Below are 13748 nucleotides of genomic sequence, written 5' to 3'. Positions count from 1 at the left end.
GCCACTTGAGTTCAGCCTCCTCTTGCTGTGGAGGCTTAGCAGAGGTGTGCTGGTGGAAGAGCATATAAGCACCACACCACCAGCCACAGCCACATACTGATGCTGTATGAAGTTGGAAGGTCTCAGACAGTGAGTAAATCCCTGCCCTGAGTGTCTGACCCAAGCTGATGTGGCAGGAGCTGCTTATTCCTTTTCTGTTTGCTTCCTTTGCTTAGTTTTAGCTTAGCAGCGTGGTACTAACTTGATACTGCTCATGTTTAGTTTTATAGGTCCCTCCTCTGTGAAAGACATCCCCTGTGCTTGTGGTCATCAGCAGGCAGTGTTTCAGGATCACAGCACAACAACCTGAACTGCAGCAATACCCCTTTTGGATTAGAGCTGTCCCACTCTGACAGGGGATTTCAGAATCAAAGCCAGTCTTGGCCTGTGGGCTCCCTTCTGGTTACTGGATGTACCTCTAGAACAGCTTAGAAAAATCGCAAACCCATGACTTTTCCTTGCTGATCCCTTTAAATGAGATGGGATAAACCAGGCAGATACTTGACAAGCGTCTTAAATCCGATTGTCAGGGCATGTCTGTCTCGGAGCTGTCACTAATAAAGCTGAGTGTTTCAGGCAATTCTCACACCATGTTAGCAGGGAGATCAGACCTCCTGGACATCGAGCTGTGGCCTCGTGGACCTGCTTATTTATTTCCTCAGTAAGGCTCTTGTGCGCCAGGGATGCTCAGATGCTGCCAGCGTTCTCCTCCTTCTGTATTGCTCTGTAGTGAACCATAGCAGAAGGTAGTTTCAAACAAGGATACACAGGTTAAGCAGCTGACAAAGACCAAATGGGAAAGCTCTGTTAAAGGGATAACAATACTTGGCCCCTAATGATGTTTTTCTTCTCTCAGGTATTGCTTTAGGCCAGACAACCACTACCGAGGTCCCCACTGCGTCAACCCCAGCACCTCCCATTGCAACCACCAGCACAGCCTCTGCCCCCCCAAGTGCCACTGCCACACTCTCAGCTGGGGTGGCATCAACCACTGCAGCCCTCATTGTGTCCACAGCAGCACCATCTGCTGCTCCAAGCACAAACCCTCCTCCTCAGGCTGTGCTCACCACCATGGATGTGACCGTCCTCACCTCCGGCAGCACTCACACCTCCCAGGTGCATACAGGACCGATGGCTGCATCCACCAGTGCATCCCCTCCAGGCATGACCACATCTGGGGTCCCATCAGCAGCTCCATCCCTCACCACCGCCAAGCCCTCAAACTGCAGCACAGTGAATGTGACAGCCTGTGCCCGCTGCTCCCCAGGGACAGTTCCCAATGGAGGTAAGAGTCTGGTAGCTCAGCCCGTGTTTGGTGGAAAAGTAACTTGTCAAGGATGGTGTAACCAGGGGCTGTTCTTGTGTTAGAGGCCAGGCAGCATGAGTGGGACTCAGTTGTCTGATGTTAAGGACTTGGCCTGTGCTGGCCTTATGCTGTGGTCTTCCAGTAGGATGAAGAAGCAGTAGGGCTGTGGCACAAAGGGTAACAAGCACAACCTGGTTTATTGGCAGGAGGATGCTGTTTTGAGGTACAGTGGCAAATACAAGGACAGCTTCCAACCATCTGTCTCAGATGTCTGAAAGAGAATCCCTTCTGTAGAAACAGCCTTTTCACTTGGGCTTGAGAAACTACCAGATCAATCCCTGTTGTGGTCAGGAGTGCATGATGTCACTTTTTCCACACGTTATTTACGGTGTGATGTGGTTGGGGTGTTTGGTTGGGGTTTTTTGTGAACACCAGCACCCACCCCCAAAAATTCCAACTGAAACTATCCCTAAAGTACTTGTTGCTCACTTCCCCCACTGCAGGGTGCATTTAGAAGGAGGAATGAGCAGTTCTGCTGCTTTAGGGGAAATCCAGAGGAGAGGAGTTAATTCCGACCTCCCTCAAGTGCAGGATGTTCATCCACAGCGGGTGTCTCCTCTTGCCTGCGGGTGGTTGCTGCAGCACCAAAGGCAAGCAGTGGGGTGGCAGGGCTGATGTGTGCAGCTAATCCCACATGAATACCCTGCACTGCTTGGATTTGGTTTGGGAGCAGAGAGGGCTTGTGTCTGGTGGGGATGCCGTGGTACCTGTGCTCAGAGAAAGGCTGTGCTGCTTCAGGCAGATCCTCTGCTCTGGGGTTTTACTCTTCAGTTCTGTTTCCTGCAAGCCTAAATTGTCAGTAATCCAAGGAAATACGTTTTGGTTTGGGTTTTTTTCCCTTTCTTCTTTGTTTGTGTGTTAGATGGAAAACCAATGCTCCTAACCCCTCAAATTAAAGGAGAAAAAAGCAGTCATCTTCATTACCAGAAATCCACATTGACAGACTTGAGACCTTCCATCACCTTACAGCTGTTCTCCAGCTTGCTAATGGTGCACAACAGCATCAATAGCATTGATATTACAGTTTCCACCCTCTAAGACTGCCTCGCCGGAATGGTGGCATGGCAACCCATCTGCACCCATGGCAGTGACCTGCCCTGCTGAGCACAAGGGTTTATGTCAATGCTCATAAACCTGATCCTGGCTTTTTTCTTCCAATTCAGGCACCTTGAGCTGCTCGTGCTGTGTGTGGGGCTCATGCACAGACCCCAGTGCCTGCACCCCCTGCCCTCAGGGCCACTACCAGCCCCAGAGCGGGCAACCATCGTGCCTGCCTTGTCCGCAGGGGCATTACACCAAGTAAGTGACTGAGCTCTTGGGCACAGGGTGGTGGATGCTTCCTTCCTGCGCTTTGCAGCCAGCAAGTTCTCCTCCTTTTGCCTATGGGGAAAGGGCTGCCAGGGTTGTTTCCCAGTGGGAAGCACAAGTGAAGGTGTGTGCCTCTGCAGCACTGCTGAGTTCTTCTCCCCAGGAAACCCTGGTGTGGACATCCCTGTGCCAAGCAGCAGCCCAAGCTCTCTGCAGGCTTGCCCGTTCTTTACCCCATGGTCTTCTGTATGTATTAGGATGGAATACGTTTGGTTTTGTGATGGTGGACACTTGGGAGTGAGGTGTGGGTTCACCTCCTCAGCTTTCCTCTAGGATACCTCTGGCCAATTGGCTTCAGCTCTGTGCTTTGCCCAATTACTTTCGCAATCCCTATTTTGTTGCTTCCAAGGGGATCTCATCACACTGAAGTCACTGGCACCTAAAGCAATGTATTTAGCTGATCCAGTGTGGAAGAGCTAACATGATTTCTCAGCCAGAAGCCCAGCCTTGCAATTCCACCAGGCTGCCTCATCCAGGATGCTGTACATCCTCATGCAGTGTACATCCACATCACCAGGATGCTGTACCGGTATCCTCTGGCTGCAAGGACACACGGATGCGCTGCTCTCACCATTTCCCATCAGCTTTTCCCTTGCCGTGTCCAATACCTGCTGCAATCAAATGGAGTCCTTTGGCGCTGGGGAACCGCGGGGTGGCGAGAGCTTCCCAGCACCATGTCCCTCACAGAGCATCTCCATTTGGATCAGCCCTGGGGAGAGGGAACAAACCCCTCTGATGGGACCATTTAACATTGTTGTGGGATTTGGAGATCCAGCATGCCCTGAGCTTTGAGCAGCTCTGGCTGGTGCAGGCCCTGCATTGTTTTGTTTTAAGCAAAGCACTGGCTTTGTTTCCAATTGAGGTGTTCTTCCCCCCACAAATCTTGCTCTGCTCTGGGGTTTCCAAAGGAATTAAGGAGTTTGTCCTTGTTTTCCTCCAAAGCATCCCTATGTTAACAAATGCTTATGCCCACATGCTTGGTGGTGGGGGTTTGGCTCTGTTGGTGATGAATGCAATGGCTTTCACCTTCCTTTCCCTCTTTTCATTCCCTTCCTCCTGGAGGTCTCACACACTCTTCATCCCCTTTCCCACAGTCCCTGTGGTCAGGCCTCTCACACATCACTACCTGTGGTTCAGCTCCTTATTTCACCTCCCGAGTGACCTGACTGCACAATGGTCAAAACTGCTGATGGATGCTGAGCATCAAGCACCTTTGCAATTCAATTCCATTTCCAAGTGTGCATTTAGAAGCCTGTCTTTGAACCAAGGTTTTTAACCTTGGATATAACATATTTCTCCAGACCCAGAATCCAGGCTCAGAACCCATCTCCAATAACACAAAGTCTGGTTTGTTTTCAGTGAACCTTTAACATTCAGGTGAGTTCAGACTGTTGTTTTTCTGCCTCAGCTCCTACTTTATAATTGCTCTATCTCCAGGCTTGTAGTGAAACAAAGAGTTACGCTCTGCTCTTTCCTGTGAGCAGATACAAGCTGGGGTGACCTGAACCAGCGCTCACCTCTGCTCCCTTCTCTCTCAGCCTCACAAGGAGCACCGCATGCGTCCCCTGCCCGCCCGGCCACTTCGCTAATGAGACTGGGGCCGCAGCCTGCAGAGCCTGTGACAAAGGTAGGGCTTGTATTCAACCCAAGCGCACTTCCATCAGGCTCTGTGATGCTGTTTTCCCATGGCCAGATGCAATCACCAGGTACCTTGAAAGCGCTGAAGAGCAAACAGGTTATTTTGTTTGGGCTAAAAATGGAACAGCAGAGCTCTTCCTAGTCTGTTATTGACATTTCTGTTGAAATGGAAAGCACGGATCTCGGAGTCACGCTCCTGTTAGCAACAAGTTAATGTTCATGCTAACACTGCAATGGAAGCCTCTTCCAGAAGGAAAGGTTTATGAAACTTGGTTATAGCACAAGGTCTCGGGAAAAGAAAGTATTCCCCTATTCTTAATGGCAAAAATGGGTCTAAACCAACTTTGCTTTCAGTTCTTCTGTAGTCTGAATATTAAATGTAATACTCTCCTTACCCGCAGACATCAAAACCTGGGTTTTCAGTGGGCTGCTTTGCACTTGGCTAATGCAATATGGGCCTGGTATGATGTGTTCACAGACAGCATAAAACATGTTCAAAACAGACCAGCATTTACTTATGCAAAAGCCTAATTAACACATGCAACACAGCAGCTATTCTGTACACACATTAAGTGCTCCTCACGCATACACAACTGTTGTTGTGAACTTCCACCCACCAAACTCGTTGGCTGGTACCTATGTCTTGGCTATCGCTTGCTGAGTCTGGGAGGAACAAAGTCTCACTGGTGGCATCACTGCACTGCCTTTACTGAGCAAACTCAAACACCGTGTTTAAGCCACAGAGGAGTCTATGGAGGTGGCCCCTAAATCACAAGATCATGAATTAGGAATGTTCCCTTTTCCTTGCAGGCAGAGGGAGTTGGTTCTGGTTTCACCCTGCTCTGCCGCAGCCTCTGCTGCTGTTTGTAAATCTGAGCCAGTATGAAGGACATGAGGCAGATCTTACCTGCGCTGCTTCCGCTCCTCTGTGAGCACTGGCACCTTAGTTCTGTCCCATGGGCGCCTGTTGCAGTGACCTGGGTCATGCGTTGTCAGGCACCTTCCCAGAACCACCTCAACTCCCAAGTGTTCTCCTGCCTTTAGTGGTTTCCTTTGGTGTGGCAGGGACTCAGAAGCTGGCTCCTGCCTGTCCCCCATGCCCACACTAGGGATGTTTCAGGGCATTCAGTCCTGGCTGTGCTTTGTGGAAGGGTCAGTATGCATCCCCATGCCCTCTGGGGTGGTGCAGGGAGAGCAAACAGCAACACATCCTGATCCTACCTCCTTTCAGGGGGAGGAGATGCACCCCAGACTTCCTGGGCTGCGGGAACCCGGGAATTGGCATTGGGGTCATAGAATCATGAATGGTTTGGGTTGGAAGCAACCTTAAAGCTCATCCAGTTCCAGCCCCCTGCCACGGGCAGGGACACCTTCCATTAGAGCAGGCTGAACCAAGCCCCTGTGTCCAACCTGGGCTTGAACACTGCCAGGGATGGGGCAGCCACAGCTTCTCTGGGCACCCTGTGCCAGGGCCTCAGCACCCTCACAGGGAAGAGCTTCTGCCTAATGTCTAACCTAAATCTCCCCTCTGGCAGGTTAAAGCCATTCCCCTTGTCCTGTCCCTACAGGCCCTTTCACAAGTCCCTCTCCAGGTTTCTTGTAGACCCCTTAAAGATCACCTATTTCAGCTCCATTCCAGTTCAAGCTGTTGTGCTGGGAACATTGTGCAGGTCTCTCTGTCTCCCTGGCAGGGCTTTGTATGCGTGAATGACAGCAGGGAAACCTGCCCGAGCCCCCTGCGCTTCCTTTAGCACGACAGAAACATTTATTGCTCTTTCAGGGTTATTGACAAATAGAAACCCAAACATCCTGCATTAGCCCATGAAATACCACCTGCAGTGTGTCACAGTTATTTGGTTGCTTGCAAAATGGAGCTGAGCAAATACACAATGAATTGGGAAGTGACAGTGGAGGAAAGATCCTGAACCCTTTCTCTTCTCTTTTCCAGGCTACTTTAGCTCCAAGCAGAATGCAGCTTTCTGTCTGCCTTGCCTGCCTGGATCATTCTGCAAGTAAGAAGTGTGCCTGTGGTGCTGGCTGTGAGGTGCACAGGGAGGGGTGGTTTTCTTATAGCCACTGAGCTAGAAGCAGCAATGTAGCGGCCAAAGGCAAGTCACTGCTTATTCAGCTGTAGGGACATTGGTGTTGACCCTGGGGAGAGAGGGATGGCACGATGAGTGGTGGCTCCTGGCAGGATGCGGACCCCTTCATGGCTCCACCCTCATTACGCACCACTGATAAACGGTGATACCATCGCAGGGATGAGCTGGGCATCGCCCTGGGCTCTGCAAATTGAAGCCGAGCTGGTGTTTATTGGGTTGGGATGTGCAGGAGGCAGTACCTAAACTGCCCTGGCTGAGCTGTCACCTCTGCGGAGGGGAGAGGTGCTGGTGGGTGCCTTGCACTGGGCTCTGCTCCCTGCCTGTAGGGATGCTTGCACGGGGGCTGTGGGGTTTACACCCACTTGTATAAACCAGACCTTGCCTTGAACTCATTTATCCTGTGCTATGCAGCAGGTCTCTGCTGACCCTGGATTAAACTGCCACAAGGCTGGAACCAGGGGTTACCCAGCTCATCATAGGTCTGGCTCCCAGCCCCCTTCAGGGAGCCCATTGGCCAGCTCCAGCCAAGTTTGCTAAGGAACAGCCACTTCTGGGATAGCAGATTCCTGCACGTTCCATGCCAACAAGCAACCGGGAGAGCTGGCTGTGGTGGGCTGGTGTCACAGTGCTTGTCTCCAGTGTTTTCTGCCTCCTCTCCCCTCCAGCACCACCAGCTGCCCCATGTGCCTGCCTTGTCCTGCGGGGCAAGAGGCTCTTCAGGAAGCATCGCAGCAGTGCGTGCCCTGCCTGCCAGGTAACTGCCATAGCCCCACTGGGAGCACACAGCTTCAGCTCCAGGGGTGGCTCATCCTGAGACCCATCTGACCCAGAGCGCACCGCTGCCCTCACAGGGATGGGAGGGTGCTGGAGCGGGGTTTGGCCCTTCCTAGTTTGCTAGGGCTTGCTGTTGGAGGCTGTGCCAATGCCACATGTCCCCATCCGCACGGTGAATGGCTTGGAGGGAGGCTTGGTCACCCGCATGGCAGGGCTGCCAAAAGCTCTGTAGAGTTCTAGCAAGCACACATCTGCATCGGTGGTTGCTTCGCTGATGAACCCATAGACTTGTTTACAGAGGTGGAGGAGACAGGCAGTGAGGAGAGGTGAGGAGCTGGCTCTGCTCCGTGCATTGCTGATGCCTTAAACATGAAAAACAAGGAGGTGCTTGGTGACAGCCAGCGTGGCTTCACTAAGGGGAAATCCTGCCTGACCAATTTGGTGGCCTTCTATGATGGGGCTACGGAACTGATGGACGGGGTAGAGCAGTTGACGTCATCTATCTGGACTTGTGCAAAGCGTTCAACACTGTCCCACACAACATCCTTGTCTCTAAATTGGAGAGACATCAATTTGATGGGTGGACCACTCGGTGGATAAAGAACTGGCTGGATGGCTGCACACAAAGAGTTGTGGTCAATGGCTCAATGTCCACCTGGAGACCGGTAAGGAGTGGTGTCCCTCAGGGATCGGTGTTGGGACCGGTCTTGTTCAACATCTTTGTCGGTGACATGGACAGGGGGATTGAGTGCGCCCTCAGCAAGTTTGCCAATGACACCAAGCTGTGTGGTTCGGTTGATACGCCGGAGGGAAGGGATGCCATCCAGAGGGACCTCGACACGCTTGTGAGGTGGGCTGATGCCAACCTGATGAAGTTTAACCATGCCAAGTGCAAGGTCCTACACCTGGGTCGGAGCAATCCCAGGCACAGCTCCAGGTTGGGCAGAGAAGAGATTCAGAACAGCCCTGCAGAGAAGGACTTGGGGGTGTTGGTCAATAAGAAAATGAACATGAGGAGGCTTCAGTGTGCGCTCGCAGCCCAGAAAGCCAACCGTATCCTGGACTGCATCAAGAGGAGCGTGACCAGCAGGTCGAAGGAGGTGATCCTGCCCCTCTACTCTGCTCTCGTGAGACCTCACTTGGAGCATTGTGTGCAGTTCTGGTGTCCTCAACATAAAAAGGACATGGAACTGTCAGAACAAGTCCAGAGGAGGGCCACGAGGATGATCAGGGGAGTGGAGCACCTCCTGTATGGAGACAGGCTGAGAAAGTTGGGGCTGTTCAGCCTGGAGAAGAGAAGGCTGCGTGGAGACCTCAGAGCAGCCTTCCAGTATCTGAAGGGGGCCTACAAGGATGCTGGGGAGGGACTCTTCATCAGGGACTGTAGTGACAGGACAAGGGGTAACGGGTTCAAACTTAAACAGGGGAAGTTTAGATTGGATCTAAGGAAGAAATTCTTTACTGAGAGGGTGGTGAGGCACTGGAATGGGTTGCCCAGGGAGGTTGTGAATGCTCCATCCTTGGCGGTGTTCAAGGCCAGGTTGGATGAGGCCTTGGGTGCCATGGTTTAGTGTGAGGTGTCCCTGCCCATGGCAGGGGGGTTGGAACTGGATGATCTTAAGGTCCTTTCCAACCCTAACTATTCTGTGATTCTATGATCAATCCACAGTAGGTGATGCAGTGGGAGGGCAAAGCCCTCCATCCACTCCCACAGCCACCCATGGATGGCTGCACCTCCACTCAGAGACAGCACCAGGGATTTCTTGTGGTCAATACGTGTTTTAAGCGTGCAGAAAAGCATTTATGGCTGTGAGACCCGGGAATTGTGTGACCTCCCGTTCCCACAGGGCTCAGGAAACGGAGCTGTGCTTTGAGCTTTGCTCAGTGAGTTTCAAACAGCTGGAAAAAGGGTTTGAATCCAGGATTGGAGGGGATGAAACGCTGCTGACCTCCAGCTCCAACCTTCCTTCTGCTTTAAAGCCAGAGCTCACTGCTGAACCCACCTCCCACTGTACTCCTACTCACTCCCTTTGCCAAGATCTAACCCCAGATATCCTTTAGTCCCTCCAGCCCTGTTTGTTCTCTGTCCTGCCCCTTTGCCACCAAGCAAGGACCACAGTCCAGGCTCAGCCTTTGTTATGCACATGAAATATTTAACAGCCTGTCTCATTGTGCCTCTGAAAGCTGAGTCATCTGCATGCAATTGCAAAGGCTCTGGGGTCTAGTCCCAGATGTTAATTTTTGTGCTTATTTGCTATTTCAGGCATGTTCAGAGGTCCCAGGGACAACAAATGCAAGGTCTGCAGGACAGGAGAGTACCAATTGCAGCAGGGCCAGGAGCGCTGTGACCTGTGCCCAGAAAATCACTTCTGCCCCGTGAGTCCCCATCAGCTGGTTTGAGATCCCCAATTAACAAATACAGCTAAACAGGCTTCAATTAACACCTTTTAACCTGAGCCTCTGTCCTTCAGCACAGACAAGAGCCCTGATGGAGGGAGATGGCTAAAACAATGACACCAGGAGCATGGCTTTGTGCCACCCTTGAGCTGCCCAGTCTCACTGGGCCATTAGGGGAATGTCAGAGGATGGTGTGTCCATTAACGAGGGGGTTTGTATGGACACGGTGTATAATGACACCTCCTGCTCTTCAGCCTCCTCTGAATGACACCACAGGGGCAGGCAGGTAGGATTTAATGACTGCAGGTTCATTTCTGGGTTATTTCCAATGTGGAAGTGTCACCTCCCTTCACACGCGTTACCTTCTGCAGCCTCCCCTGTTCAGTTACTTCTTCTCTTGGGCAGAGCCCTGATGTGAACCCAGTCAAGTGCCCTCCCGATGCCTTCTGCCCCCCGGGCAGCGCTGAGCCCACGTACTGCATGGAGGTCTTCCTCTACAAGGCAGGGGACTCCTGCCAGCTCACCCCGCTCATGGTGGTGCTCCTGGCCATCTGCTCTGCAGGTAAGGGCTGCCCTTCTCTGTCTCCTAGAGGTAAAAGTGGACACCGCTGTGCAGCTCGGTGCCTTCACGTTGTGCCAGCAGCGCTCTGGATGGTGTAGTTCATGCTTCTGGAAACCTGGATTTCTCATTACGGACTTTGTGGCTGCTTTCAGTGCAGATGATAGTGCTTGCAGCATTCGGAAGGAGGGATACTGATGTATTTGCTCTGAGCAAAGGCTGGCATAATGCTGAACGTTTGGTGGGTGTATGGACCCCAAAACAGGTATTTCTTAGCTGACCAAAAGTAGGAGAAAACCACAATATCCTTTTGGTATGAGATTTCCAAGTTTCCTAAAAGCATTCCTTCTCTCTAACTCTTGGTGCAGCATCCAGCAGGCCAGGGTGCTGTCAGCTTGTGCAGTGGTGGTCGTATCAATGCTGTAGGGCATCTTGTAACCAGCAGAATGGACAATCAGCACCCATTGAGCATGTGGAGCCTCCCTCTTCCCCTGCTGTAATTACCTTGGTAGGGTAAGCCCAGTGGGTGGATGTAGCCACCTGGAAGCTACACTACGAATACTCATTTCAAAACAACAACTGTGCTTTTCTAGTCTCAGCACAGGGAAAAATAGGAGCTTTGTAGCTTTTGAACAGAGTTTAGGGAAGGTTTAGTCAGAGATAAGTAGCAAATGAGTAACTGTTAGTGCGGTGGATTGCTTAAGGGCACAGGCCTCATCTCCTGTGCACATGCAGATGGACAGAAACCTCACTGTGAGGGCCACACTAGTAGCTCTCTTGACACAAGATGTTAATCTCAAAGTCATAGAGGCCAGGCTGGACAGAGCCTTGGGTGGCATGGTTTAGTGTGAGCTGTCCCTGCTCATGGCAGGGGGTTGGAACTGGATGATCTTAAGGTCCTTTCCAACCCAAACCATTCTATGAGTCTACAACTCTATATGACTAAGTCATCAGAGGATAAGGAAGCCTTATATCTATGGGTTCCTTAAGCATAAATTATATGCCTCCTGAAGACCCAGTCTCCAGTCCAGCTCACTGTCGTTAAAAGGCAGGAGTGGAGATAAAATAGATGTGTTATTCTCTGCAATGAATAAGGAGAGCAAAGCTGCTTCTCCACAAGCAAAGCAGTGCTGGTTGTTCTCATCAAACTCCTCTCTCAGCACCCAAGGAGAGGACTCCATGAGAGCACAGGAGGAGTAAAGGATGCCAGGGTCTGGAGGAGCTGTAGCTGTAGCAGCACTGGGTGACTGCTCGTCTCCAGAGGGCTGGAATGTCCTAGTGGGGCAGATGAGGGCTGTTGTCACAAGCTGTGGCTTGGAGCCCTGTGAGAGCTCCTTCAGTGGCCCATACCCCTTGTGCCAGGCTGTGGTCCAAAAGTCTGCAACAGCCACCATCAAGTAGGAAAACTAGATTAAACTGAAGCCTATGGAAAGCCTGTCCACAGAGGGACAATGGGCCACTAGCCAGCACCTCAGATAAGCAAGGCTGAGGGGCATGGAACAGCATTTCTCAGTGAGGTCCTGCCTGTTGCAGAGCTTGTTATGAAGAAGGGAAAGGAAAGGGCCAGCACAGGAACCTGTGAGTATGTCACAGCTGGTCTAAGAGACCAGTTCTTTACTATGAGGCTGCCTGCTCATGCGACCTCCATCTGGACGTGTTTGTCCGGCCATGGTGCATCACAGCGACAGATCTGTGCTCTCCTGTTAAGGTCATTGTCCCTGATTACGTTTCTGCCTGAAGGAAACAACACCATCACAGTACTTTGTACTTGCCAGTAATTTCCATGTCTGTGCCCAGCCTAAAAGTAAGGTTTTCTGACAGTCCTGATCTCAGTCTAGACCCAAAGTTAATCTAAGTTAGTTCTTGTGCTTCAAGTAAGTGCTGAAAGAGTAAACTGATGCCTCAGAAAGACCCTTTGGTAGGATCTGCAATGGAGACGATGCCAAGGGGAAAATAACAGCTCCTTGGAGCAGAGAATAAAGGGGGTCAGAAAGCAAGTTATTGAATGATTTCATTGAAATCTGCCATTATTGCCTGCAGCTTCCAGAGTAAAGCTGAAATGCTGAAGTTTAGCATTTATTATTCTAGCTAACCAAACCCATTTGTGAGTGTGCTGAGGATGCAGGAGAGAAAACCGCTTATTTTACCAGACTACTCAAGTTGAGAAGCCCTTGAGCAAACATCACTTGACATTTTACCTTCCCATCTGAAACCAACTGCACTTCCTTACCTTCCAGGTGCCATCCTTGCGGTGTTTCTAATAATTCTGAGAAGAACACCAGAACACAGCAAGAAATTGCTGAAGTCTCTATTGCTGCCCAAAGGCTCAGGACAACACACAACTTACGGGGGCACTGAGCACACAGAGCCAGTCTATGCTGGCTGGTAGAGCAGGACATGCGATCAGCAAGCACCCGCTTCTCTATGGCCTGGGACAATACAGCTGTGTGTGTATGAGCAAGATGTTTAACCATGTGCAACCTGTTTCTGTAGAGCTAAAATAAGCGCTGAGAAATAAAACTCCATTGTTGAGTTGTGATGCCTTGTGCTGCCAGCCCAGCTGCCTGCTGTGCTAAAATAGACTGATGAGAAAAGACTTCTCCTTTCAGTAACTGCCTTCATTCACAAGTAAACACTTTTCCTCAGGGGAAAAAACCAACCAGAAAGCAATTCTGTCTCTCTATTTCAACAGTCAGCTCAACAAAGTGAGGAGTGACTGCTTCAGTTACTGAGGTTCCTGAGATACAACACTCGCCTCCACCTGAGCAGGAACTAATGTGAATGCGCCTCCTTTTAAGAATAAGCATCTTTTCCCCCACTCTCCAAACCTTCACCATTACTTTAAGCAAAGAAAAGGATGCCAATGTCCTTTCCCTTCCTTGCAGCTGTGGGAAAACACGTGCAACTAAAATAATGATTGATTCTTGCACAAATCTGTCCCTTTTGCTTCCTGCTGTAAGGTGATGCCTCACACTAGAGCTACCAAGTGACTTAAAACTCGCAGCAAACCACACAGGAATTGGTTTTTCTCCACCAAGCCGCACTGGTGAGACATGAAGCTGTGGCAATCCCTTGGAGCACGCTGCAGCCATGGAAGATATGTCTGCACTAGACCCATTGCTTAGGTGCCCATGCAAAGTTCTTTGCCCTGGTGCTTGATTCACCTCCCACCCAGGAGAGCAGCACTTCTGTTTGCATCAGTTTGCCCTGGGCAGAGCTGTGGCACTCCAAGTGTTCTCCTGTGCAGCCAGCCCAGTTTAACCATAGGTTAACCTGATGTGGTTTGTGTGTTACAGGGATGATTTAGAATTGTGTAGGTGTTCGGTGTGGTTGGTTGACTCTTTATAAACTTGTTGTTTGCTCTATTTTCCTTGTTGTGTTTTATCACACATGGTCCCCATGGCCGTTTGAGGTCCCACCAACATCCCAGGCACTCAGAAATAGCCATGGGCTATAATGGAGCCAGTTTCAACTGTTCCATGAAATCAGTAACTTGGGTCTCAAT

The 13748-nt window shown here is 50.8% G+C and overlaps 1 protein-coding gene across 2 annotated transcripts in view; it reads left to right on the top strand.

Moving 5' to 3' along the window:
- LOC308232943 (uncharacterized protein) overlaps window positions 1–13748 on the top strand; it is a 26385-nt gene extending 12637 nt beyond the window's left edge. For both annotated transcript variants that reach the window (XM_080639301.1, XM_080639300.1), the window contains 8 exons: window positions 896–1324; window positions 2569–2704; window positions 4312–4400; window positions 6360–6423; window positions 7179–7267; window positions 9551–9663; window positions 10090–10246; window positions 12481–13748. In XM_080639301.1, coding sequence (XP_080495427.1) covers window positions 896–1324; window positions 2569–2704; window positions 4312–4400; window positions 6360–6423; window positions 7179–7267; window positions 9551–9663; window positions 10090–10246; window positions 12481–12632 — 1229 coding nt within the window. In that variant the 3' untranslated portion in view covers window positions 12633–13748. The remainder of the gene's footprint in view (window positions 1–895; window positions 1325–2568; window positions 2705–4311; window positions 4401–6359; window positions 6424–7178; window positions 7268–9550; window positions 9664–10089; window positions 10247–12480) is intronic.

Source organism: Psittacula echo (assembly GCF_963264785.1).
Source record: "Psittacula echo genome assembly, chromosome: 1".
NCBI classification, from domain to species: Eukaryota; Metazoa; Chordata; class Aves; order Psittaciformes; family Psittacidae; genus Psittacula; species Psittacula echo.
This window is presented reverse-complemented; position numbering and strand designations above follow the sequence as displayed.